Source organism: Macaca mulatta, chromosome 9 (genome assembly GCF_049350105.2).
Source record: "Macaca mulatta isolate MMU2019108-1 chromosome 9, T2T-MMU8v2.0, whole genome shotgun sequence".
Lineage (NCBI taxonomy): Eukaryota > Metazoa > Chordata > Mammalia > Primates > Cercopithecidae > Macaca > Macaca mulatta.
The window spans coordinates 115,809,424-115,833,709 of record NC_133414.1 but is presented as its reverse complement, the minus strand read 5'-3'; the positions used below and the strand labels follow the sequence as shown (position 1 = coordinate 115,833,709).

At 53.7% G+C, this 24,286-nt stretch overlaps 1 protein-coding gene and 2 long non-coding RNA genes across 11 annotated transcripts in view; 2 read left to right on the top strand and 1 right to left on the bottom strand.

Moving 5' to 3' along the window:
- Positions 1-24,286, top strand: part of SH3PXD2A (SH3 and PX domains 2A) — a 256,400-nt gene that overhangs the window by 174,318 nt on the left and 57,796 nt on the right. For 5 of the 9 annotated variants that reach the window (XM_077947461.1, XM_077947463.1, XM_028826811.2 and 2 more), the window contains one exon: positions 16,584-16,715. In XM_077947461.1, the coding sequence (XP_077803587.1) occupies positions 16,607-16,715 (109 nt within the window). In that variant the 5' untranslated portion in view covers positions 16,584-16,606. Of the gene's footprint in view, positions 1-9,345; positions 9,391-15,931; positions 16,044-16,583; positions 16,716-24,286 lie in introns of those variants that run through there. The other 4 variants (XM_015148097.3, XM_015148095.3, XM_077947459.1 and 1 more) reach the window with 2 other exon arrangements.
- On the bottom strand, positions 313-16,752 carry LOC144331335 (uncharacterized). Its single transcript, XR_013398392.1, has 2 exons — positions 15,222-16,752; positions 313-2,066 (listed from the first exon to the last, which is right to left on the bottom strand). It is a non-coding gene; the product is annotated as an uncharacterized LOC144331335 (long non-coding RNA).
- LOC144331338 (uncharacterized) lies at positions 1,180-5,595 on the top strand. Its single transcript, XR_013398395.1, has 3 exons — positions 1,180-2,307; positions 3,224-3,480; positions 4,737-5,595. It is a non-coding gene; the product is annotated as an uncharacterized LOC144331338 (long non-coding RNA).

Here is a 24,286-nt window from a genome sequence, read left to right as displayed (position 1 = left end):
AGCCAGCAGCCCTTCAGGGTGTTCTGCAGGCTCAGAGGCCTGCATGGGAGCCACTGTGCCCAGCACAAGCCAGGCCTGTATACCCGTATGTGGTTCCAGAGGCCAAGCCTGGACTAGAGAGGGCAGAGCCGTGGACACCAAGAGAGTCCTAGTGCAGTGGGGTAGCTGGGCCTCAGTTTTCCATGAGCCCTTGGGCTGGAGAGCAATCAGTATTCATCTTTCCATCAGCCACTGGGGGTTAATTGGGCATCTCCTACATTCAAGGTGTTTGGGGTGCTGACGGGGTTAGCCTTGAAGGAACTAAAGGTCTGATTGAAGAGACTCATAACAAATCTTTATTAAGCACCTACTATGTGCTATGCACTTGCTAGGACTACAGCCCTAACCGGACATTTGGAGCCAGTGGGAACAGTCAGTGAACAAAGATCCTGCTCAGGGCATGATGAGGAAGACAGCAAACCTCGAAAAGTGGGTGTCCTCAACCTCAGTCCAGGAATGAATTCTCCTCCTACCCCTGACCCCCAATCCCTACCCCTGTCTTGCACCAGTGGATGGCAGCATCCAGCCAGATGTCCCCGAGGCTCTGTAAGCCCTACCCCCAAAGATGGGTCCAGTTATACCTTCAAGGCCTCCAGGACTCAGCCCTGCCGTCTCCTCCCTCAGACCTTCCGGGACCCAGCCTGTCTCCCCAAACCTACATGACTCCAGAAGCAGACAGGAACGCTGGGGAGGGTGTCTGTGGTTGTGTGTCTGATGCTTTTAGACAGAGGGTGGAGAGTCAGATGGTCTCAACCAGGAGCCGTTGATGCTTCCGAAATAGTTGGCGGTTGATTCATTGATAATCCGATAGCAAGAGTCCAGTCTGGAGAGAAGGAGACATTCCACATTTCGTTGTCCAGGGAGGGGAATGTCTGTCCTGAGTCCATTGCTGTTGACTCCATCACTCACTCGCGGCTCTCAGGGAGACTGAGCCAGGGAGGAGGCGGATTGCAAGACTGGGGGCTGGAGACCAGCGGCTGCTGACTTCATCCCGCTGCCGGCCTCTCTGCTGCTCCTTCTCAGTGTGAATGCAGATACTGGCTTTGGCTCGGGCTTCTGGGGGAGCTGGTGGGTGGGGGAATTGGAGGGAGGATCTCCCAGTAAGTGGGGGAGGACCACCAAGGCAGGCCACCCCAGGGAGGCGGGTGGCTGGGATCCTGGAACTCAGAACAAACTTGAGTTTGTCTCTTCTCTGCATACAAATACCCTGGGGTGGGGAGAGGTGAGGACCTGAGAACTGAGGGGGAGGCCGCAACCCAAAGGGCTGCCGCAGGTTGGGCGGCAGCAGCTGCTGGGAGCAGAGGCTCTGAACCTGCCAGCCTCCCTGGCCAGCACCCCTCTCTCCACCCATAGCACCTCTCACTAACCCAGCACCTGTCTTTAACCAGGAAGCCTTGGGTCTTCTCAGCAGGGTGGAGGGAGGTGACAGAACTACCGGCTACTCCGTGCCAGGGCAGCCCCCTCTAGGCAGCCGCAGTGCTCCTAGGGCGTCCTTGGCTTCTCCATCCACACCCACTTAGGCTGGGCTGACCCTTCTGGCCCCAGGCCTGGCCTAGGCCAGCACCCTTGGACTTAGTCCCTAAGGGGCTGTGGAGGGTCTCCAGGCCCAGCCCCCACTGCACACCATCCCACCCCATCCCCCTCCTGAGCAGGGAAACTGCTCCTTGACTGCATAACCCAGGGCCGGAGGGTCAATAGTGCATTCCTACTCTGGGCTGGGCTGCCCCCACACATGTTCTGGATTCCGGGGAACAGAGGCAAGTCCTTTCTTGCTGAGAGCAAAAGGAATAGGAATATGGCTACATTTACAAAAAGCAGCAGAAATAAATAAAGCCTTGGCCAGTGGCCAGGGAGGATCAGAAAATGACATCCCCCATGAGGACCCTTTGTTCCCAATTCCTGGCCAGCCTGCCTGGGCTTAAGTCTGATGCCATCACTTCTTGCTGTAGGGCCTTGGGAAAGAACTTTAACTTTTCTTTTCTTTTTTTCTTTTCCCCCCGAGACGGAGTCTCACTCTGTTGCCCAGGCTGGAGTGCAATGGCGCAATCTCGACTCACTGCAACCTCTGCCTCCTGGGTTCAAGCAATTCTCTTGCCTCAGCCTCCCAAGTAGATGAGATCACAGGCATGCACCACTCCACCTGGCTAATTTTATATTTAGTAGAGATGGGGTTTCAACATGTTGGACAGGCTGGTCTCGAACTCCTGACCTCAGATGATCCACCCACCTTGGCCTCCCAAAGTGCTGGGATTACAGGCATGAGCCACCGTGCCCGGGCAGAGCCTTAACTTCTCTGAGCCTCACTTTCCTCATCTGTAAATTACAGAAGATTAAACAAGAAAATGTTCATAAATGTTTAGCACAGCACCTAGCATGAATGTTAAGTAAGTGGAAACTGGTATAATTATTCTAGCTCCAGCCCTACTGCTTATTTGCTGTGCAATCTTAGGCAAGTCTCTTCTCCTTTCTGGTTCTGAGTCCCTAAATAGTCCTTCCAGCCTGTGGGGTACCACCAAGAAGCCAAAGATGTAGCAGAGAGAGGGGACCTGGAGACAAACAATGGCCTGGCTTTCCATTTGGGATTTGCTTTCTGTCTTTAAGAAGATATCCATCAGAAATTCAGCTCTACTTGATTTCTTCTTGAGTACTTCTGTTTATTTAGCTCAGTGGCCCCAAACCCTCAGGCCTTGGGCATAACCAGCTACATAATTTGCAGGATCCACATGAAAATGAAGACTCTCTCATTCATAAATTATTAATGAAATCCCTGACAGAAGAGCATTAAATCAGCTGCAGGGACCCTTCTAAACCTAGGACCCTCGGCCACTGCCCAGATCACACTTCCGTGAAGCCAGCTCTGCCTTGGAGGCTCTGAGTGTAGGAGCAGGCCTGGGGTCCAAGCTGCTGCATTAGCAGCATTCACCCCTCGCCCTCCAGTGCAAGGGTACTCTTTCTTCACGCCGTGGGTATCTCTGACCAGCTGGCTGCTGCTTACCCTGGAACAAGCTTTGTAGAGTTCCCCATGTCAGAAGCAGCTCACACACTAAACACGACTTCCACCCAGGTGTGCTTGGATTGGAAGTCATACTTGAACTATTTGTTTTCTATCATCTTAATTGGTGCCATGTTTTTTTTTGTTTTTTGTTTTTTTTGTTTTGTTTGTTTGTTTGTTTGTTTTTAAGAGATGGAGCCTTGCTCTGTTGTCCAGGCTGGAATGTGGTGGCGTGATCTCAGCTCACTGCAACCTCCACCTCCCGGGTTCAAGCAATTTTCCTGCCTCAGCCTCCTGAGTAGCTGGGATTACAGGTACACACCACCACACCTGGCTAATTTTTATATTTTTAGTAGAGACGGCGTTTCCCCATTTTGGCCAGGCTAGTCTCAAACTCCTGACCTTGCGATCCGCCTGCCTCAGCCTCCCAAAGTACTAGGATTACAGGCGTGAGCCACTGCGCCCAGCCTGGTGCCATGTTTTTTAAGACTTTTTAAGAATTACGAATTGGCCATCCATGTTTTTCCCAGATGATATTCACATGGTTTTCACTGTTGCCCCTCAGTTTCTGCTGCTCTGAGCATGACAACCTGTTTTAGGTCCTCTAAACTGAGTATCACATAGGCCAAACTACTTCTTTGTAAAGGAATGATAACCCTGTTGAGCTGTTGTAAAGATTTGAGTTGCTGTGTGCCTATTTAGTAGTGCCTACCACAAGAAAGTGCCCTGTTCATGGCAACAATGACAGTGACTGTTACTACTGAATAATAGGACTAGCAGCTCTTAGGCCCTAATTATTTGATGGCCTGAAAGTGGTGGCTAAATTTCCTGGTGTCCTAACCAGAAAGGAAAAGAAACGTGGAGTCTGCAGGAAACCGAAGAAATCTAGTCCTGTGCAGTTTAGTTGTATGGGAGAGGAAAGGCTAAACTGCAGCAGTTATTTAGAAACCAGTTCAAAGCTGTAGTGAGGTAAGAACAGTATTCCCAAAGAGGGAGAGGGCTTGAGTGCTCCAGTGTGTGCAGATACTGAAGGATGGAAGGGCATGGAGAAGACAGGGAGGTGTTCATTCCATTGGGCCCCCGGCCTGTCGCCCCTCCCCTCCCCGGAGCCCAGGGCGGGGCTGTGGAAAGAAACTGACAAGGCTGGTGACCCAGCCCTGGTCCCCTGAGCCTGTGGTTCTCTTTCATTCTCCATGGAGTTTGTGCTGTTGGCTGTATTCATTCCGGTCTCTCCCACCTGGGCTCATGGCCCGCTCTGGATTTATTAGTTTGGATGGATGGAACTTGCTTTACACCAGGGAAGCATTCCTGGAAGCATGGTTTCAGACTAGATTTGGATAAATTCAACCCAATTCTCACTGCTCTGGAGTTACTCAAGGTTAAAAGAAGCCTTACTATGAATCTATAAGGGCCCTTTTAAAAATTATTTTATACTTATTTATTTTGAGACAGAGTCTCACTCTGTTGCCCAGGCTGGATTTCAGTGGCATGATCATGCCCCACTGCAACCTCGATCGCCCTGGGCTCAAGCAGTCCTCCCACTTCAGCCTCCAGAGCAGCTGAGACCACAGGCAGGCACCACCATGCCTGTCTAGATTTTTATTTTTTGTAGAGATGGGGTCTCACTATGTTGCCCAGGCTGGTCTCCAACTCCTGGGCTCAAGCAGTCCTCCCACAGTGGTCTCCCAAAGTGCTAGGATTACAGATATGAGCCACCATGCCCAGCCTTTATTATTATTATTTTTAAGACCAGTCAAGTGCAGTAGTGAGACAGGGAGAAAGAGTGGAAGAAGTTTGACATGTAACTGACTGGGAACGGTTGAGATACTCAACATCTTCAGAGCAGCCAAGGACCCTCTCCTAACCTAGGCCTATCCAGGTGTTCCTATGAAGTCCTTGGATGTATGTGTGCTGGGTGGGGTAGGTTGTCCTTAAAGTCAGGGGCACCTGCAGTGTTGTTCTTTGGTTTCTCAGCATCACCTGGGCCTGTCAAGGATCAGGTTCAGCATCTAAGTGCCTTTGGGTCCCTGTATTTGGCCGGAATCTGCAGTCCCCTGGTTTTCTCCTGGCCTGGCTTATTGCTGGTATTGCGAGCAATGCCTTGAGGGACAGCCGTGGCAGGGACATGAGCACTGTGGGCCGTGTGAGGGAGGGACATGGCATGCCTGCCATTTCTCAGGAAACTACTGCTTTCGTCCCTAGCACTTACTCCTCTTCGTGTCCAGAGGCCTAATTCCCAGCCCTCCAAAACCTCCCCCAGGCATTACGCCATTTCAGTCTTAATCCTGCAAAGAAGGTAGGACAGGAGTTTTTTCACAATTTACAAAAGAAGGAACAGACGTTCAGAGATTTGCCAGCTATCCCAGAGTCAGCGAGCTAAGTGGCAAAGCCAGCACAAGAACCAAGGTTGCTTTTATTCTTGCTCCAGATCTCTGCCCTCTGTGCCTCCTGAATCATCTGCTATTTTGGACTTGGGTTGCCTCCATTGAGCCTGCATTCAAGTGGTTTTCCCAGGAAGGACAGTCCGTTTCTCTGGAAAGATTCATTTCTGCTGTGGTCCACTTGCGTTATGGAGACTACCAGTTTTCTGCCGGGAAGGTCTAGAATGTCAGACAACTGCCTCAGGCAGGCCATCAGACAGGAGCAATAGGCCCAAATGCTTAACTGTACAGATGTGAGCATTGAGGCCCAGAGTATTTATTTATTTATTTAGACAGAGTCTCACTCTGCCACCCAGGCTGGAGTGCAGTTGCACAATCTTGTTTCACTGCACCCTCTGCCTCCCGGGTTAAAGCGATTCTCATGCCTCAACCTTCCAAGTAGCTGGGATCACAGGTGCTCACCACCATGCCCGGCTAATTTTTGTATTTTCAGTAGAGACGGGGTTTCGCCATGTTGGCCAGGCTGGTCTCGAACTCCTAACCTCCAGTGATCCACCCACCTCAGCCTCCAAAGTGCTGGGATTACAGGGTGAGCCACCGCCCAGCCGAAGCCCAGAGTATTTAAGCCACTTGCCCAAGGCCACACAGTGTGTTCTCAGCAAGAGCCAGGGTACAGATTTCCAGTCTGATGCCCTTCACTTTCCAGCAGGCCCGTGACCCTGCTCTGTAGGACCCTTGGTTCTGGGTGACCAGAGAAGGAGGCAGAGACAGGGGAAGACAGGAAGTAGTTGGTTCATGTCAGTCACAGCTGCTCACTTGGCTGTGCCCCCACACTGCTCCTTCACCCCTATCCCTCTGTCTGTCCAACTCCCCATCTTCCCAGCCCTTAGCCAACAACCTTGTCTGCCTCCTGGCCCAGAGGGCTAGGGTTTATGAGCCAGGGGCTCTTCTCTGTTCCTTGTAATGAGGAAGAAGGGGTCCTTCCCACCCCTTGAGAACTTGCTAGAGTGGGCTAGAGAGAAGGGGGAGGGACTTTGAGTGGGAGCAGCAGAACTGGATTAATTCTGCAGGTCAGGGGACTGGGAAATAAATCATGTTTTAGAGAGAGGCTTCTTTTTAAAAAGACAGGCTTACTTCTAGTCTGCTTCCTATTTTCCTTTGCGGAGAGAGAGGCCTGCTTATGGGGACTAAAGGCGACAGGTGTGAGCTCTGGTTGTCTGCCCACAGGCCACATCCGGCCCCCTTTGTGGTTTTATAAATAAAGTTTTATTGGAACACAGCCCACTCATTCTTTTATGTATTGCCTTTGGCTGCTTTTGTACTATAAGAATAGAGTTGAGTAGTCTCAACAGAGACCATCTGGCCCCCAAAGCCTACAGTGTTTATTATCTGGCCCTTTGCAAGCACCTGTCCAGCAGAACAGGTCTTCTTGGGTTCTCCGGGCCCAGGCAAAACAGCTTTCCTTGGCTCACTGAAAGAGGTTAGCACTTCTCAGGTCTCCTTATGAAGAACCCAAAAGGAACCCAAAGTAGACAAAGTGGTCAAGCAAACTGAAGTGGAGAGTGGAGTGGAGAGAGGGCGAGATGGGGCTGGGATGGGCCTGGTACTAGGCCCGCTCGGGGGCATTTCAGGGCCTTGCAGTAGGCAGCCCACTTGGCCACATCTCTGGGATGCAGCAGCAGGGAGCTGAAACTTCAGCAAGATGTGGGCACCAGGCAGCAACACCCACATTCTGAACCCAGACGTCTTTGGCCATACCAGCTTAAATCCTTGTGGAGACCCTTGGTGTGTCTACCTTGTCTCAGCCCTACCAGGGCTTGAAAGCTGGGCCAGCGTTGCTTCTGCTCCCCAAGGAGGCTACTGACTGCTGAACCTGGGGAGGGGCTCTAACCTCAGATTTTGCCCTGTTTGTCTCTGAGTGAGGTCCCCTGGAGTCCCTCTACCTTCCATTCCAGATAACCCGGTGTCTGAGAGTGACCGTAGGGCAGTATCTCTAACAGGGTGCCAGCTTTTTCTTGGTGCATCCAGTATTAAACACTGCCTAGTTCTTGTCCTTGCAGGCCTGGGGCATGGTTTTCTGAGTGTCCCCAGAGCTGATTGAACCCAGGGAGGCAAACTCATGCTAACCACACTCATGGGAGTTACTGCTAGTGGCAGCTAACCATTATCAAGCACTGACTATGTAGTAGGCACTGCGCTGGGCACTATTACATACTATCTAATTTAATTCTCACAGCAACCCAGAAGGTAAGTATATCACGTCATCCAGATTTTTACAAGTTCAGGAACAGGCTCAGAGAGGGTAAGTCACTTCTTCAAAGGAGCAGAGCCTACATTTGAATCCAGGCAGTCAGACCCCAAAGGCCTTGCTAGACCTCTCCACCAAAGCCCCACTCTGCTAATTTACAATAGAACTGGAAGGGGGCCAGGCTTTCCAGTTCTACACCAGGAGCCAACCTGCAATTGGAAGGTGGCTTGCTGAGTGAGGGAAAGAGTCAGGTGCTTTAAATAGAGAGCAGCGTCAAGCTCTGATTAGCTCAGGCGTGTGTCCCTGCAAGAGATGGACACTGCTGTACTAGCTGTGTGACCTTGGGCAAGTTATTTAACCTCTCTGGTTCAGCTTCTTCATTTGCAAAATGGAGGGGATAATAGAACTCATCGTTGTAGGGTTATTGGGAAAAATACGAGTTACTATACGCAGAGTGCTCAGCCGGATGCTTGGCAGAGGGGAAATGCTGTGAAGTGTTTGCTGCTGTTTATCAGTACTCTCTGAATGGGTGAGGCCCCTCTCCTGGCAAGCGCCTGGTGGGCAGTGCCAGGGTTTGTCTCTCAGACCTGCAATCCAGCGTTCTTTTAATTGTCCCCACTGCAGCCAGTGCTTTGCTCCTTTGGAGGTGAAGAGCAGCCCAGCAGAGAAAGCAGCAGCCTGGGGATGCCGGCAGACCTGGTTCCATGTCTGAGAGTCATCCCCTGTAAAATGGGGCTAAAAATGCCTACCCACTTGATGGGGTTGCCGTGGGGACTAAATGAGTCACTGTAGTTCAACTGTGTCAGTGCTCTTGACATGGTAGCCCTCTTCTATTCTAGAAATGCACAAACCATTGATTAGACCAAGAGCTTTCTGCCTCATTCAGATGTTAATGGTATCACATCTCAATCATATGTTCTTTATGCTGCTTTGATTTTGCTCCTTCCTCTTGGCAGGAAGACAACTCTAAATCCCATTTCACAGGTGAGGAAACTGAGGCTCAGATTGGACACCACTGTCTGAGCCTGGAGTAGAGCCCTCATCTCTTCTGGTCACTCAAGGTCCCCATCCTTCTGCATTGGGGTTGGGGAGTGAGACTCCCTAAAACAGTGTTCTCTCTGTTCTGCTGGGGCCAATCTGTCTTCCTCAGTGGGTGGGGCTGCAGGAAGGGCTGGATGACACATCAGGGTCCAGTGGGTGTGGTGCCCCCAGGCCTAGAGATGGGTCCTGGGCACTCCAACCCTGACATTTGAGGTTCCGGGTCCAGGCCACTGAGCCCGCTGGCCTTTGAGGATCCTTGCAGCCACCAGGCCCCGTGGGACCCAGCCACCCACATGGCCAGAAAGGAAGGGTCAGGCTGCCTTGTACAGGGCTGTGATAACCACGGGCCCCATTCCAGGGAGGATCGTGTAGGATTCTCTGTGCTCCAGAGGAGTCCTGCATTTCGGCGGACACCTCATTATCCCTGTCCCAGCCGGCTGTGTCCCAGCGCCTCTGTAATCACACGGGCCCACGCCCAACAGACAGCCCAGGGCCAGGAAATCACTCTCCTCCCTCCTCCGCCTTCCGCCTGCGGCTGGCCGAGCGCAGCGCCTGCAGCCACTGGCTGTGGATCTCCTGCCTGCCTAACCGTTCTCTCTCTGGTTCTCCTCTCCTGCTGCCGCTTGCTCTCGGGGACTCGGAAGTGTGGCTGTCCAGCTGGGCTGAGTCGCCCAAGAAGGACGTGACAGGTACTGCCCAGCGTATGTGCATGTGTGTGAGCATGTGTGTTCCAGGCCCATGTGCGCGGGAGCCGGTGCCTTCAGGCCCTGCGCATGCTTCCTGTGATGTGCAGCAGCTGTTTGCCAGCATGGCAGGGGGCCTTCCACTTGCTGTGCCCTCTGCCTCCCCGGTCAGATCCGAACGCGGGGCCCTTTGCTGAGTGATGACCACGTAGCTCAGCGTGTACGCACATGTGCTCTGGACCCAGGCTGTGTGGGTTTGAATTCCAGCTCTGCTACGTCCTGGCTATGCTGCCTTGGGTGGGGTGTGTAACCTCCTTAAGGGGAAGCCATCCCACCTCGTGGGGAGCCTGGCATACAGAAAGTGCTCAGGCAGTGGTGGGGCTTTCGCCATCTTCAGCCTTATCTCAATTGGCCGTTCCAGTGAGAGAGCCAAGCCAAAGACAGTTCATCTCACTTCAGGCAGGTAAACTGAGGCTGAGAGCAGAGGGCCCTGGCACCCACGCCTCATTTCCAGTGATCTCACTGGGGAGCTGGAGATTTGGGGCAGGGGGTGGGGCAGGTCTGTGACTCACTGAAGATGGGTCGCAGCCCCCATGCCCAGCAATCCAGAGCTTGGCCTGCCTGGCTGAGATGGCCCTCAGGGACTAGGGCCTTGGCCTGTGTCTGGGAGGAGCTGGGCAGGAGTCAGGGACTTGCCTTCAGCCTTTGGTCTTACGGGACCATGGCAGAGAATCCTGGACAGCAGAGTTCTCAGCTTCTGGATGGAGATGGTCGGAGGAGGGATGGAATTTCCAGAAGGGTCTTCTATGGGGCCCCTCCGTTTTTGAGACTGTTACACACCCTAACCCTCTAGCCCCAAACCTGAGAGCAGAGGTTCAGGCTGGGGGAATAGGGGACAAAGCAGAAGGGTGGGAACTGAGTGGGGTGGTGGGGCTGGGCCAGCCCCAGGGTTTAGAGCCCAAAGTTCAGCCCCTCCTGCTGCTGTGGGCGGGGAATGGGAGGTGAGCGTGTTGGGAGGAGTCCAGAGGAGAAGAGAAGGCAGTGGGTCGGAGGCGTTGCAATCGTCCTTCTGGAGTTTCCTGTGACAAGGGCCTGGGCCTGAGCTAATCACTGGGCTCCTGTCCCTTTTTCCCCTCTCCATGCGCCAGTGAGCCAGAGCCCACTTGGCCCACAGCAATACATTTTATTCACCAAACGTATAGCGGAGGGGCCAGCAGTCCCAGTCCAGCCTGGGAGGAACCAGTTGTAAGGGGCTAGAGGGACTTTTGTAGGATGCCCAGGGTTGGGGAGTCGTGGGGAACCTGGGGTGGAGGCCAGCACAGGGTCTTACTAGCTCTGTGACCCTGGGGAGGACACTTAACCATGTCTCAAGATGGTCCCAGCTGTTTGGAGCAAGAGGCCCAGGGGAGGCAGTGTGGGCTGGGCAGCCAGACTGCGAGTCCAGGGCCAAAGTCTCTCTGGGCCTTGGTTTCTCCATCTGGAGTGTTGGAGGGTTCTTTGAGATATGAGACAGGAAACTCAGAGGTAAGGGCTGATGCTGGAGATCCTTATAGATCAGGGGCCTCAGGTTGCTTAGCCTGGCATCCCTCCCGAGTAGGCCTAGGGGCTCTGAGCTGCCTCTCAATCCAGCTGGCAAGTACTCGTTGCCTGCTGAAGGTGGGGTCTGGGAGGGGCATGTTGCAGGGACACAACCCCAGGCCTCCCTTCCCCACCCTTCTCCTGGCACCTGCAGCCCTGGCACCGAGCTGCCTGCTGAACCTGTGGGTTCTGAGCCCACAAAGGAACCAACACCTTTGCTGCTCCCCAGATCTCCCATTCCCTCCGTTTGCTTTAAAATGACCATTTGTGGTTTCCATAGTACTTGAAGCCCCATCACTTCATTCCACGCTCAGAACAATTCCCGTGAGGTAGGAACTGCTAATTGTTCTTGTTTCCAGATGAAGCTAAAACTCAAGAGAGGTTACGTGTCCTCCCCAGGATCTCAGAGCTAGTAAGGGCAAAGCAGGACTGGACCTCAGATCTTTAGATTCTAATTCTAAACATTTCCATCATGAATTTCAGGTAATTACTATGTCCCATGTCATGTCCTGTGGCACTAGTCCTAGGGTGTCGAGAGACTCTTGTCCAAGGCACATGGTTTGGTTGGGGAGCAATGCCCAACATAAAGTTGAGGAGGGAACAGAAGAGAGGGAACAAGAGTGATCAGGAGCCTCCTGGAGGGCAGAGATGCTTGGGGAGAACTGGGAAATTGGAATTGGTAGAGAGAAGGGAAAGCATTCCAGCAGGGGGCAGCAGCTAGAGCAAAGACTTGGAAAGTAAGAAGCTGCCTGGAGCAGTGGTGTTGGGTGTTGGCACCTAGTGGGTGCTCGATACATGTGTGTTGAATCATGAGTGATGCAGGGAATGGTGGTGTGGGGGACGGGGGTCAAGGAACTTGGGGAGCTCAGATTGGCAAGAAAGACTGGGCTTGAATTTGGCCTTTATTCTATAGGCACCAGGGAGCCATGGAAGGCGTTGGAGCATGGGAGTGACTTGGCGAAAGCCCAGTTGAGAAGTTTAAGTTGGCAGCCAGAGTTCCATCCAGGTGGTAGTTAAAGGAATGCAGATGTGAGGCAAGGGTGGGGCAGGGGTCCAGGGGACCCCCAGGACCCCAGCAGGTCCAACTAGGGGCTCTGTAATAAAGCATAAGGTTCCATCCCTGGATGAGACTCATGCAAAGGCCCCTTCCAACCCAGAGAGGCTCTGCTGTCTAGAAGAGGTACACCCCTTCTCCATGCTCCTGCCAAGCACTCCTCATCTAAAGACACCAGGCTCCCTCCACTGCCCCCTCCCCACTCAGGCAGACTCCTCCAGCCCCCAGTTCTGCAGGCCTTGGCTGGAAGGGGATCCAGAGTGGCCTCTGTGGGATGACATCATCGCCCACTGCCTGCCTGGCCTGCAAGTGGTTTCTCATCTGGATACCTGCTCGCAGCTCCCGCCCGCCCGGCTGCCCTGGCCAGGGAACACCCTAAGAGGCAGCTGCCAGAGGGAAGAGCTGGGAGCCTGCCTGTGCAGGGGAGGGAAGGGCAGTCAGAAGGACAGAGTATCCGTGTGTCCATTCCACAGCGTTTGGAGCAGCTCCTGAGAGGGGCCAAAGCCTGTCTGTGCTTTCCAATACCTAGAGAACGTTTCCTTAACTTTTCTACCTGTGTCCCAGAGAGTCAGCCTTCAGGAAGCTCAGGCCAATTTTCCAGGAAAATGGTTGGAGGAAGGGGTGTGGGGGTGTGGATTTAACTCAGCTTTGAAACCCTGCCTCAGATTTTCTTGGCTTGGATTAAAATGAGCTGATGTCTGTCCACTCCCCAGCACCTCCTGCTCGTCCTCCTAGCATCTTCTGGCCACAAAGCTGGGGCTCCTTGCTCCTCTTTACCTTGATTTCCCCATCTCCCTTTCTCCCTTCGAGTTTGGCTGTCTCATTTTCCTGTATTTCCATATCAGAGTCGAGGTATTCATATTGACTCCACAAACCAGTGAGTCCCTCTGTTCATCTTTCTGCCAGTTCACGCGTTTCACTGGTTCATTTCACACTGACTGAGTGCCTGCCACCTAACAGGCACTGTGGTCTGGTCAGTAGAGGTGGCAAGAGTCAACTGGAAACCCATACTCTAGGCCAGGCACAGTGGCTCATGCCTGTAATCCCAGCACTTTGGGAGGCCGAGGCAGGCAAATCACTTCAGCTCAGGAGTTCAAGACCAGCCTGGCCAACATGGTAAAACTCCATCTCTACTAAAAATACAAAAAAAATTTAGCCAGGTACGGTGGCGGGCACCTGTAATCCTAGCTACTCAGGAGGCTGAGGCTGGAGAATTGCTTGAACCCGGGGGGCGGAGGTTGCAGTGAGCCGAGATTGTGCCACTGCACTCCACCCTGGGCAACAGAGCAAGACTCTGTCTCAAAAAAAAAAAAAAGAGAAAGAAACCCATACTCTAGTCTTTATTAAGCAGCAGCTGTGTCCCAGGTATCTGGGATGTAATGGGCCCTTCCCTGGGAACCAGGTGCCAGTGGCCCATTGTAGGCCACATACAGTGCGGAAGTTAAGATCACAGCAGTGGTGTCAGGTGGGCTTGGGTTCAATCCCAGCTGTGTGACCTTAGGAATTCACTTACCCTCACAAGGCTTGCTTTGCCCATGCGTAAAATGGGGCCATCACAGGACCTACTGTACGGGGTTGCTCTGAGGATTGGACAAGGCAGCTACATGCTGTCGGGGGCCTCCAAGTCAGCACTGATGAAGGCTTGCTGTCACTCCTGCTATGATCTGGGCACATTCAGGCCTTGCGGGCTCTCTAACATGCCACAGAACTCTCTGTTCTTCTGTTTGTTGCTGGAGCCTTTCTTTCCCACTCTTCTCATCCAGTACCCCCACACTGGGAAAGGGGGCCCCATTTCTCATAGGGCAGGGATGGCCATTTTTGTGCCAGGTGCACTTAAGAAGTGCTGTTGGCCACAGAGACTCCAGGCATGGAACAGGCACTGCCCGTCCCCCTAGGGGCACAGTGGGAGGTAGTCCGCCAGTGCAGCACCCGGCACTGCCTCTGCCCAGCTGGCAGGGGCAGGCACAGAAGCTGGCACGCCTAAGTACAGAGGCGGGGCAGGCCCTGCTGCCCGGCTGTTGGTTGCATTTCTGCCTGAAATATAATCCCTGCTTTAGCAGGGCTGCTCGGGACTGTGCACGTGCGAATGTATGTGGCACACTCAGCTGTGCAGGGTCCCTTCTGCTTCTCCAAAGGGCTGAGATGGCCCTGCAGGGCCCACACCTCATGGGAGAAAACTGCCGGGGGCAGTGGGTTTCTTTCCCTGGAAGGAGGCCTCCCCTTGGGATTTCCTAGAGTTCTGTGGCCATTGCCGTCTGCCCTAGGTTGGAGGGAGCCTCCCCCCACAGAAGGACCCCAAAGATCTAAGTAGTGTTTCTTGCTCCAGGGTGCCCACAAGCACCATAGGGACACAGAGGGGATGTCCAAAAACTACTCATGCCTGAGTCCCAGACCAAAGAAACCTGTCTCTCTGGAGCCCAGCATTAGTACTTTTAAAAAGCTCCCTGGGTGATTCTGTGCTACCAAGTTGAGGATTATTGTGCTAGAAGAACCAGACTGATGGGAACAAATCAGAGGCAGTTATTCCGCAATGGAAAGACAGATGGGCTTGGGCCTGAATAAAATCATACTGAGTGAATGTGCCGTTCTTCATAGCAGCTGTAGGAGCTGGAGTCATCTCCTGCCTGCTCTAGAGGGACCTCTGGTTAGTCTTGTGTGAAATGGAAAGATAAGGGGGATGTTGTGGGCATGAAATGGGGCAGTTAATGTGCCTGGCACATCACATTTGCCAAATCAAACTCAGGCGTGTGGGAAATGTGGCTGTAGGCTGAAGCACCAAGGGGGCTCTGTGGAGCTTGGAGATCCCCAGCAATTTTTATAGCCAGGCTAGTGACATGAAGCCCCCTAGCCTTCAAGGAAATTGGCAGACATATAGTTTATGCCAGTTGCAGTGGCTCATGCCTGAAGTCCCAGCACTTTGAGAGGCTGAGGCAGGAGGATCACTTGAGCCCAGGAGTTCAAGACCAGCCTGGGCAACAAAGTGAGACCTCATCTCTACAAAAAATAAAAAAATTAGCCGGGTATGGTGGTGTGTGCCTTTGGTCCCAGCTACATGGGAGGCTGAGGTGGGAGGATTGCTTGAACCCAGGAGGTCAAGGCTGCAGTGAGCCATGATTGCACCACTGTACTCCAGCCTGGGCGACAAAGAGAAACCCTGTATCAAAAAAAAAAAAAAAAAAAAAAGTACTAGGAATTCCCTTTGGGCTGGGGGTGGTCTGAAAAGGCTTCCTGTAGGAGGTGACTAGTCCATCTCTGGCTAGTGGATCCTTTTCACTCCTCGCTAAAAGCACATCATATTTTAAGTGTCTTATCCCCACGCCCACCCTAATAATGGTGATGGGAAGAGTTGAAGTGCAGAGGTTTAAGCAGCATCCAATGCCATACAGCTAGGAAGCTAAGAGAGCACCCAGCCTGTCTGCCTTCCTGCCTGGTGCCTGCTTAGTGAATGTCGTGCTGGTCCGGTGGCTGAGAACAGAGAAACTGCTTGCTCCTTGGAGTCCGCCTGCCCTCCCTCTGCTGCACCCATCTTTTGACCCCTCAAGCCCCTCAAACTGCCAGGGGCCTGACCACAAGCCCCGGCACTGAAAGGCAGAGAGAAACTGAGTCAGTCTCTGCAGCCAGAGGGCCCTCTCTGGAAGCAGGGCTGGGGGCAGGCCTGAGCCTGGTCCGACTGCACCGGGCCTGGGCTCAGTGGCAGCGCCTGGGTGAGTCCGAGGGGTAGGAACCGAGCGAACTTGAAGAAAAGTTGGCGGGGGGCGGGTTGGGCTCGCCAGCCGCTGGCTCGGGGACTTTCTTCTTGGGTTTCAAGTAAACAGTCTGGGCCTCCTCCCCTTCCCCTGCCTCCACCCCCCGGCTCCTCATTCGACGGGTCTCATGTGTTTCTATTTAAGGGTTGCGAGTAAACCCCAGTGATTGGCGGCCTCAAACCCTCTTGACTCCTCGCCTGGGCCTGGGCTGCGGAGAAGCTCTCTCCCGCTCTCTCCTCTCCCTCTCCCGCCCGAGGGAGCAGGGCTGCCTTTTCTCTCGGGTTTGCAGGGGTTGGGGGCAGAGGCTGGAGCCTCCTGCTTGCCTTTCCTTTGCCTCTGGCCTCAGCCCTCATGGGCCGCCCACCCGCTGGCTCGCCGCCCTCCCCGATGCCCCTGCCGGCCCGAGAGGGAGGCCGGAGAGACCCCGTGGGCCCCAGGCCTCCCCGCAGGCTCCCTCATGCCGGGCTGTGACTAACTCATCGCAGCACAAGGCTTCTTCCTGAGCTTCCTTGGCCTCCGCCTCCGCCTCCGCCTCCGCCTCCGCTCTGCCTCTCTCGTTCCTCCTCCTCCTGCCCGTCCCTTCCCCGGCCCCCTGGCTCCCCATGTCCCCCGGACCCCGCGGTGCAGCGGGCCGGTGTGGGGCCTTGCTATATGGCCTGTCCCTGGCGCCCTGTGAGCTGCGAGCCCCGGCTGCGGGCTGCCCCTGGGAGCGGCGCTGGCGACAGAGCAGCCACCCCCGAGGAGGCCGATGGACAGGGGGCGCCCCGGCCGCGGGGCCATGGCCGGCCGCTGGCTCACCGCGTGCTTTCTGCCCTCGCCAGGTGCCGACGCCACCGCCGAGCCCATGATCCTGGAACAGTATGTGGTGGTGTCCAACTATAAGAAGCAAGAGAACTCGGAGCTGAGCCTCCAGGCTGGGGAGGTGGTGGATGTCATCGAGAAGAACGAAAGCGGTGAGTGCCCTGGCCGCTGGCCGTCCACTGGGGTTCCGGTCTGGCCCCCTGGCCAAGCTGGTTTTTGTTCCTCCCTCCTCCCCCACCGCTGCAGCTATACGTTATTTCCATCTGGCAGAGAGAGGGCCGAGGCGGTTGAAGTTTCCCCCTGTTGGTTTGGGCTGCAGGCCAGCAGTTTGCCTGGTGGTGGAAGAATGTCTCCTTTGCTCCGGGTAATTAACCAGCCTGTGTTAATGCACGTTCAGGCACAGCGCAGGAATAAGTGACCAGCCCTGCTGGGGTCCCTGTGCCCTCAGAGGCCCGTGGGGCAGTGTGCTCTCAGCTCAGGAATGCCCAACAACAGCATCCTCCATACGCCACATTCTGAGCCAGGGTCCAGGCAGGGGCAGGACAGCTGATGGGGAAGGCAGGCCCTGCTGTCAACGTGGGGTCCAGGGTCTCCAGGTCCCTGGCGTGTTGTCTGAGGAAGGGCCAGGCCTGTGGGCGTTGGCTGGGGTCTGGTTGAGGAGCTGACTGCCCCCTGCCGAGCTGGAGGCCCCAGGACCTGGAAAGCAAGCGCAGTGAGGGGGATGCAGCCAGGCCCAGCCGGGGCCGGGCAAGGTCCCAGACTGACAGGGGCTGTGCGGACAGCTGCCCAGGGCAGCTGGTTCTCAGGGTGCCACGGAGGGTGCAAAGGTACCTTGGTGTCCCTGGCAGCAGGAGTCGTGGCAGGTGAAGAGAGGAGAGCCCAAGCCTGTCAGTCCAGGCCTGTTCGGCCCCCAACAGAGCCAGGCATGGGACTCGAGCCCAGGACAGCCATCAGCCCACAGCCTCCCAGGGCTTGCATGGGTTTCTGGGGTGTTTTGTTTCAGTTTCAGTTTGCTGCAGGGAAGGCCCCTGTGCTCAGAGCCTCTCTGAATGGTGTTTGGTGGATACTTCCAGAGGGCAGGAGCCTGTTCTCCTCTCCTAGTCCCACTCTGTGCCTTGCCAGTGTTTAAACCCCAAAGGAAAGACAAAGCATGCTTAGGACGGCAGTGCCTGCTCTGTAGAGACAAAACCGAGACACAGGGAGGTTGCGGGGAAGCGAGTCTCCTGAGATCCAAAGCAGAACCCTGTGCCTCCAGGTGGCCAGGAGCTGTGGGGATGCTGAGGAAATCCCAGTGGGCCTCCTGGGGGAGGTGGGTGCAGGCTCCTGCCACCGGTGGCTCCGGGGAGCAGGGCTGTGATATGCATATAGGGCCTGACTTGTGGCCCTCCTGCTCTGAGGTCTTCGAAGTGCCTACTCTCCTCTCAGGTCAGGCTGTGTCTGCCCTTGTGCCTGGAGTCATCACCAAGGTGGTCAGCAGCGACAGTCCTCCCTGGCAGAGCCATGTCCCTGCTGTGAGGCCTCAACCCTTCGTCCCAGGTGCCCACACTGGGCTCCTCCCTGGGCAGCTTTGTCCTCAGCCTTTGTCATGCTCATGGCGCCACCTCCCTTCCCCCAGAGGAAGCTGGCAATGTCATGGGGGTCTGACTCTGGAAACCCCCAGCACCTGAAGACCCAAAGTAATGGATCTCTAATGGTGACATGGGAGACCTCAGGTGAGGGGGATGTTTGTTGTAGAGCTTGCATCAGGAAAGGTGGTTGGTTCTTCTCAGAACTTCTGGCTAGGGAAGTTCTGCAGGAACCATGGTTCTCCCACCATGCCTGCCTGTCACACCATAGCTATTTAACCCTCAAGCAGCAGGAGGTAGTGAGCCCACATGTCTTTGGGGGCCGCCAGCCACTGGCCAGGATGGCTGAAGATGAGACAGCACACAAGAGGAAGTCATCCTGCTGGAAGACTCCAGGATTCCCAGGGCGTGTGTGCCCTCTCCCCTCCTGTCCCATCTACAGGACCCTGGGACGCTGGAGTCCTGGGATTGGGGGAAGGAACTTTGACAAAGGGGGAGACGCCTGCTCTCCCGAGGAGCTGCCAATGGCTGTTAGAGGTGGCCCAGGCACCCCAGCTGCCCACGGCCACCTGTGGCCAGAGCAGGCCAGTCTGGCACGCAGACCATGTGAGGGAGCTACTGTTCTTAGAAGCCGCATTCTACCTGCCACTACCTGCTTGGGGGCTTCACGTCCCTTAATTTCTCTGGGCCTCAGTTATTCCTTCCATAAAATGGAGGTGAGCTTGTGACTGATTGGAAGCAGGCGCTGGAGCAAATGACCTCCCTGAGCTCTCTCTCAGGTCTGAACTCCGTGGCTGGGAAACGTGGTGGGACCCTAGGTGTCGGATAGAGCTTCCCTGAACGTGTCTTTTCTACTTCTGGGAGTTTGGTATCTTTACCCTTGGTGGAGACAGCTGCTCAGCTGCAGATGTTTGCACAGGACCTGGACTGCTGTGCCTGCCTTTTCAAACCCATCTGTTGCTATCTACCAGGAGGCCTGGAGTATACAACCAGCCTAACCAGAGAAATGAAGTGGGTGGAGGGGAGAAAGGAAGAGAGCCAAGCTGCAGATCTCTGGGAGGGTGGTTTCCCCGTTCAGGGAAGCTGGAGGCCTGACGGTGGGGGAGAGGAGGCATCTTGTGCGTCCTGCAAGCTGGTTTTGGAAGGAGTGGTGAGTGAGGCTTTTGAACTCAGGAACAAAGACCCAATTGTGAAGCCTTTGACCTTGGGACACAGTGGGTGTGTTGAGGCATTTCCATTTGCATTGTTGGGCAGTGGCCCCCAGCCAGCACCATCCTCACCTCCCTGGGCCTTGCCTTGCCCACAGGGTGCCAGGACTCTGCCGGTGTCCCCTCTCACTTGGCTGGGAGTGCCTCAAGTAGAGTGTCCACAGGGGGACCCAGCCACCTCTGACTCTGCCTGCTCATCAGAGCCCCTCTGTGCTCTCACTGGTCTAAAGAGAGATGTGCATGGAAGGTGATTCTGAGTCAGTAAACACCAAGTGGCAGGCCACATGCTTCACATACATCATTCTATTGGGATATCATGAAACAACACCATGCAGTAGAAGGCAGTTTCACCAATTTGTGGCTGAAGTAATAGGCTAAGAGGCTAAGTAATTGCCTTAGAGTCCAAGAGTAAGATCTCTCCCCTCAACAGAGGCCACGCAGGGAGGCTGAGAATGGACCCATCCCAGGTGGGAAGGGTGGAAGCCCAAGTTGGCGATGCTGTAGGTTGAGGAGAGATGCAGGCTGGGTGAGATAGCTGCAGAGCTCCCTGGAACATCTGTGGGGAAGGTTGTCTCTGCATCCATCCTTCCAGCTAGTGGGAATTCATGTTGTTCATTGATCCATTGAACTTGGGGACAGGAAACAGCTGAGAGGATCTGAGGAAGGTGATGTGTACTTAGGACTGAGAACAAACCTATTCCAGAGAACAGGAGTCAAAGAAACCCAAAGTGGGACTTCAGTAGCTTTAAGGAAAGCATTTGTGATCAACCAGTGAGCCTAAGCCCAGATCAGAAAAGGACTCTTTTTCTCCATTGATCAACAGGAATACATAGAGCAGAAAGATTCACAGTTTTGGTAGCTTTGCCACCAAGCAAGCCATACCAGGGCATGCAGCCGCCATTGTTACTTTGTCTTTGGAAACCCCTCTACCCTTGACATAAGGAGCAGTGCGTAAGTTGGTGGGCAGGTTTTAAAGAATGTCCTCTTGAGGACATTCATATGCCTCAAATACTGCATTGGCTTCCCTCTCCAGCAGGCATAATTTCTGGCAGTGCGATGACATCAGGGTGCTGGTCACTCTGATTTCTGCATTGAGCAAAGCTGCATCTAACTTCCTAGGATTGTTTCCTTCTTCTCAGGACTGCAGGCGAGGGGAAGAAGTGGGCAGATGAGTCAACAAAATTTTTCCTGCCTCACCTTTCTTCTCTGAGTCTTTGCTTACTTCCTGCGCCAGCATAATACATTGGGAGTTCTTATACTTCCATGGAAGCAAAGAATTTTGAGCTCCTGGTCCATAATTTTTTTTACAAGGGAGAAAACCAAACCTTGGGAAGAATTTGAGAATTTTTACTCCCCTCTAGGGTCAATGCTTTAGTCCCAGTTGAGTTGTGAGTGGAGGACAGAAATTCACTCAGACTTTCTCAAGAGATTATTGAAGCAATAAAGGAAAATCTCACCAAACCCAGAGGTGAGAAATAAATCAGCCTTAGGGGGTTGGGACTGGGAACCAAAAGTCAGCACAAGCCAAAGCAGCTTCTCTGTCTGTCTTACTTACCATGTGGATTTTTTTTTTAGATGGAGTTTCACTCTTGTTGCCCAGGCTGGAGTGCAGTGGCATGATCTCAGCTCACTGCAACCTCCACCTCCTGGGTCAAGCGATTCTCCTGCCTTAGCCTCCCAAGGAGTTGGGATTATGGGCACCTGCTACCACGGGTGGCTATTTTTGTATTTTTAGTAAAGACAGGGTTTTACTATGTTGGCCAGGCTGGTCTCAAACTCCTGACCTCAGGTGATCCACCAACCTCGGCCTCCCAAAGTGCTGGGATCACAGGCGTGAGCCACCGCACCCAGCTACCATGCAGATTTAAAGCACAGCTGTGCTCTTCCAACTGCAGATCAGCCTGCCTTCTCCTCTCGCCCGACCATGACAGCAGCTTGTTTGAGTGGCACTGGTTTCTCAGGACCAGACTTGCATGACTTTTCAGTTGAGATCTCTCCCAACAACTGAGTTTGACCTCTGGTTCTCTGAGTTCAGAATTCAAAGTTTGAATCTGATTGTTTCCTCACCAGCAATGGATTGGCAAATGTTAGATCAGGTGTCCAGCCCTGGTCCAATAGGCTGTGTCCCAGAGATGCATCACAGAGTATAAACATGGTTACCTAACCAACCTCTTCAGCAGAGGCTGTTGGTGGGCACGTTTTAAAGAAAAGTTACCCAAAAACATGGTGGCTGCAGCCATTTTACTTGTTCAGTACCTGTGCATGTGGTGGGGAGGGTGAAGAATCCAGAATTCCAATACCGGGTTTAAGATCTAAGTCTATACTGTGTGATATAAGTAGAAATCAGTCCGTTTTCTGATGGTTAAGAGTGGGTAGTGATACATACCACATGGGCTTTCTGTAAGGATGAAATACACTCTATGTAGGAGTGGTTCATTTATTCATGCATTTATTTCACAGTTCTTGAATACTTGAATACTTTTTGCTAATTGTGTATACATCCATGAGGTCCCTGCCTTTATGGAGCTTAGAGTCTAATTGATGTGCTTATTCTGGTATACTGTATTGTGAGCCTGGGATAGCCTTACAGACTTTGCTTTTTTTTTTTTTTTTTTTTTGAGATAGGATCTTGCTCTGTCACCCAGGCCGGAGTGCAGTGGTGCAAATCTCAGCTCACTGCAACCTCTGCCTCTCAGGTTCAAGTGATTCTCCTTCCTCAGCCTCCCGTGTAAATGGGATTACAGGCATGCACCACCATGCCTGCCTGATTTTTGTGTTTTCAGTAGAGATGGGTTTCTTCATGTTGGTCAAGCTGGTCTTGAACTCCTGGCCTCAAATGATCCACCTGCTTCGGCCCCCCCAAAGTGCTGGGATTACAGATGTGAGCCACCGCGCCCAGCCTGCATTGTCTTAAATGGATTTTATGTGTATCTTCTACATCTTGCTTAGATTCTGTGCTTACTGTGTAACCACCTGATTACTATTATAATTCAGACTTCCACATTCGCCTGCTCCTGGAAAAGAAGTGTCCCAACAAAGATAGGCTAGGCTGTTTCTAGAAGGGCAGGTTTATTACTGAACTAACATGCTTATTTCTACAACAGTAGAATGCTGGCTCCAATGAACCAGTCTCCATTTAGATGTGGTGCCACAGAGGTGGTGCCTGGCCCACGAGGTCCTGTCCTAGCCATCAGAAAGCCTTGTGCACCGACAGCCCTTCTCTTGGAGTGCAGCCTATGTGTGTGTTCTTGCTGTATCAGTCTCATCAGCAGAGTCCCTTTTGGCCCAAGACGATCTCTAGTGTACAGCTGTTACCGACTTCACAGAGCTGGCTGGAGGGGAAAGGGCCGAGGAGGATAAAGCCAGGAGCAGAGGCAGGCATGCTAGCCCAGCCTCGGGCCCTTCCGCTCAGCTTTATTCACTCCAGGATCAAGATTATGTTGAGAATGAGATTGCAGGATAGCCTAGCAGTTAGGAATATGAACTTCGTGTTAGAGAAGCCTGCTTTTCATCTTGATTTGGTTACTTCCTGTGGTGATCCTGGGAAAGTTTCTTGGGTCCTCTCAGCATCAGTTTCCTTACCTGTAAAATGGGGATAATTGTACCCACAGCTATGGGGTTGGTGTATGCTAATTCAAAAGGAATTCAGGGCCAGGAATGGTGGCTCATGCGTGTAATCCCAAAACTTTGGGATGTTGAGGTGGGAGGGTAACTTGAGGCCAGGAGTTCAAGCCCAGCCTGGGCAACATAGCAAGGCCCTGTCTCTACAAAAAATAAAAAATAATAATAATAAACACAAAAAGAATTTAGTGCTTCATGCAGGGCCTGGCACACAGTGGGTGCTCAATAAGTGACAGCCAATAGTAAGACCACTGATTGGGGCCGCTCTGCCACAGATCAACCCTGGGGCCTGCAGGGGGCCAGTTTCTCTCTTGTGGCCTCGATTTCCCCGTCTGGTCATAGAACTGACTTGGTGGTATCTGAGGACTGTCAGTCCTGAGGGTCTGTGAGGTGGCTATAGTGGCAGAGGGTTTACTGTCAGGTAGTGAGACCAGGACAACCCGTTCTGGGGCCAGACTCACTCCCCTGGAGTTCTTGCTTGGGCAGCTATCCTTGTCCCAGCCTAATCAACAGAGTCCAGCAGGAAGAAGGGTTGGCGACAGAAGTCAGGGTCCCATTGGTGGCCTCATGGGATCAGGGGCTTTCGTGACAACCCCACACTGATGGTCCCTCAGTAGCCCTGTTGCATGGTGCAGAGCTGAAGTGTGGGGGGTGAAGACAAGCATAGTCGAGAAGGCTTCCTGGAGGAGTCAGAGGCATTGAGCAGGGCTGGGAGAATGAAGGGATTAGACAGGCAGAGTGAAGAGTATGGGACGTGGTGGGGCTGCGACTGCACAGCAGGCATCTGGGTGCCCCAAGCAGAAGAAAAGTGGGAGCTGGGCAGCAGGAGGTGGGAGGATAGGGCCTCGGGAAGCTGGTGAGCAGGAGAGCTCCCTGAGAAGAGTGAGCCTTGAGGCAAGCCCTCCAGGCTGTGTGGGGAGGAGGGTGGCAGGCACAGGTGTGGCAGGGGCTGGGCGGCTCTGCAAATAGTGCTTTCCTCCAGCTGGATCCGCAGGGCCTGTTGTCAGGGAGGCATCCAAGGGCTTGTCAACGCCGAGTGCTGCCAGCCACCTGCGTGGAGCCAGCTGCCAGGCAGGCAGGTGGGGCAGTGAGCCTGGGGGTGCTCCCTCCACCACACTGTCACCCTGCCCAGGTTGGACAGGCCTAGTGTCCAGTTGCTGTGGCCTGACTCTGTGGACCTACTGGCTCTCTGGACCTCTCGTGTCTCAAACTCCTCCAAGCCCATTTTCCTTGAATAGTTATTTCTCAGCAATATATATGGGTCAGTGGTGGCCTTGGTGTGGCATGCAGCCCTGGAAGTCCCACAGAAGTGCCAGAGTGACAACCACT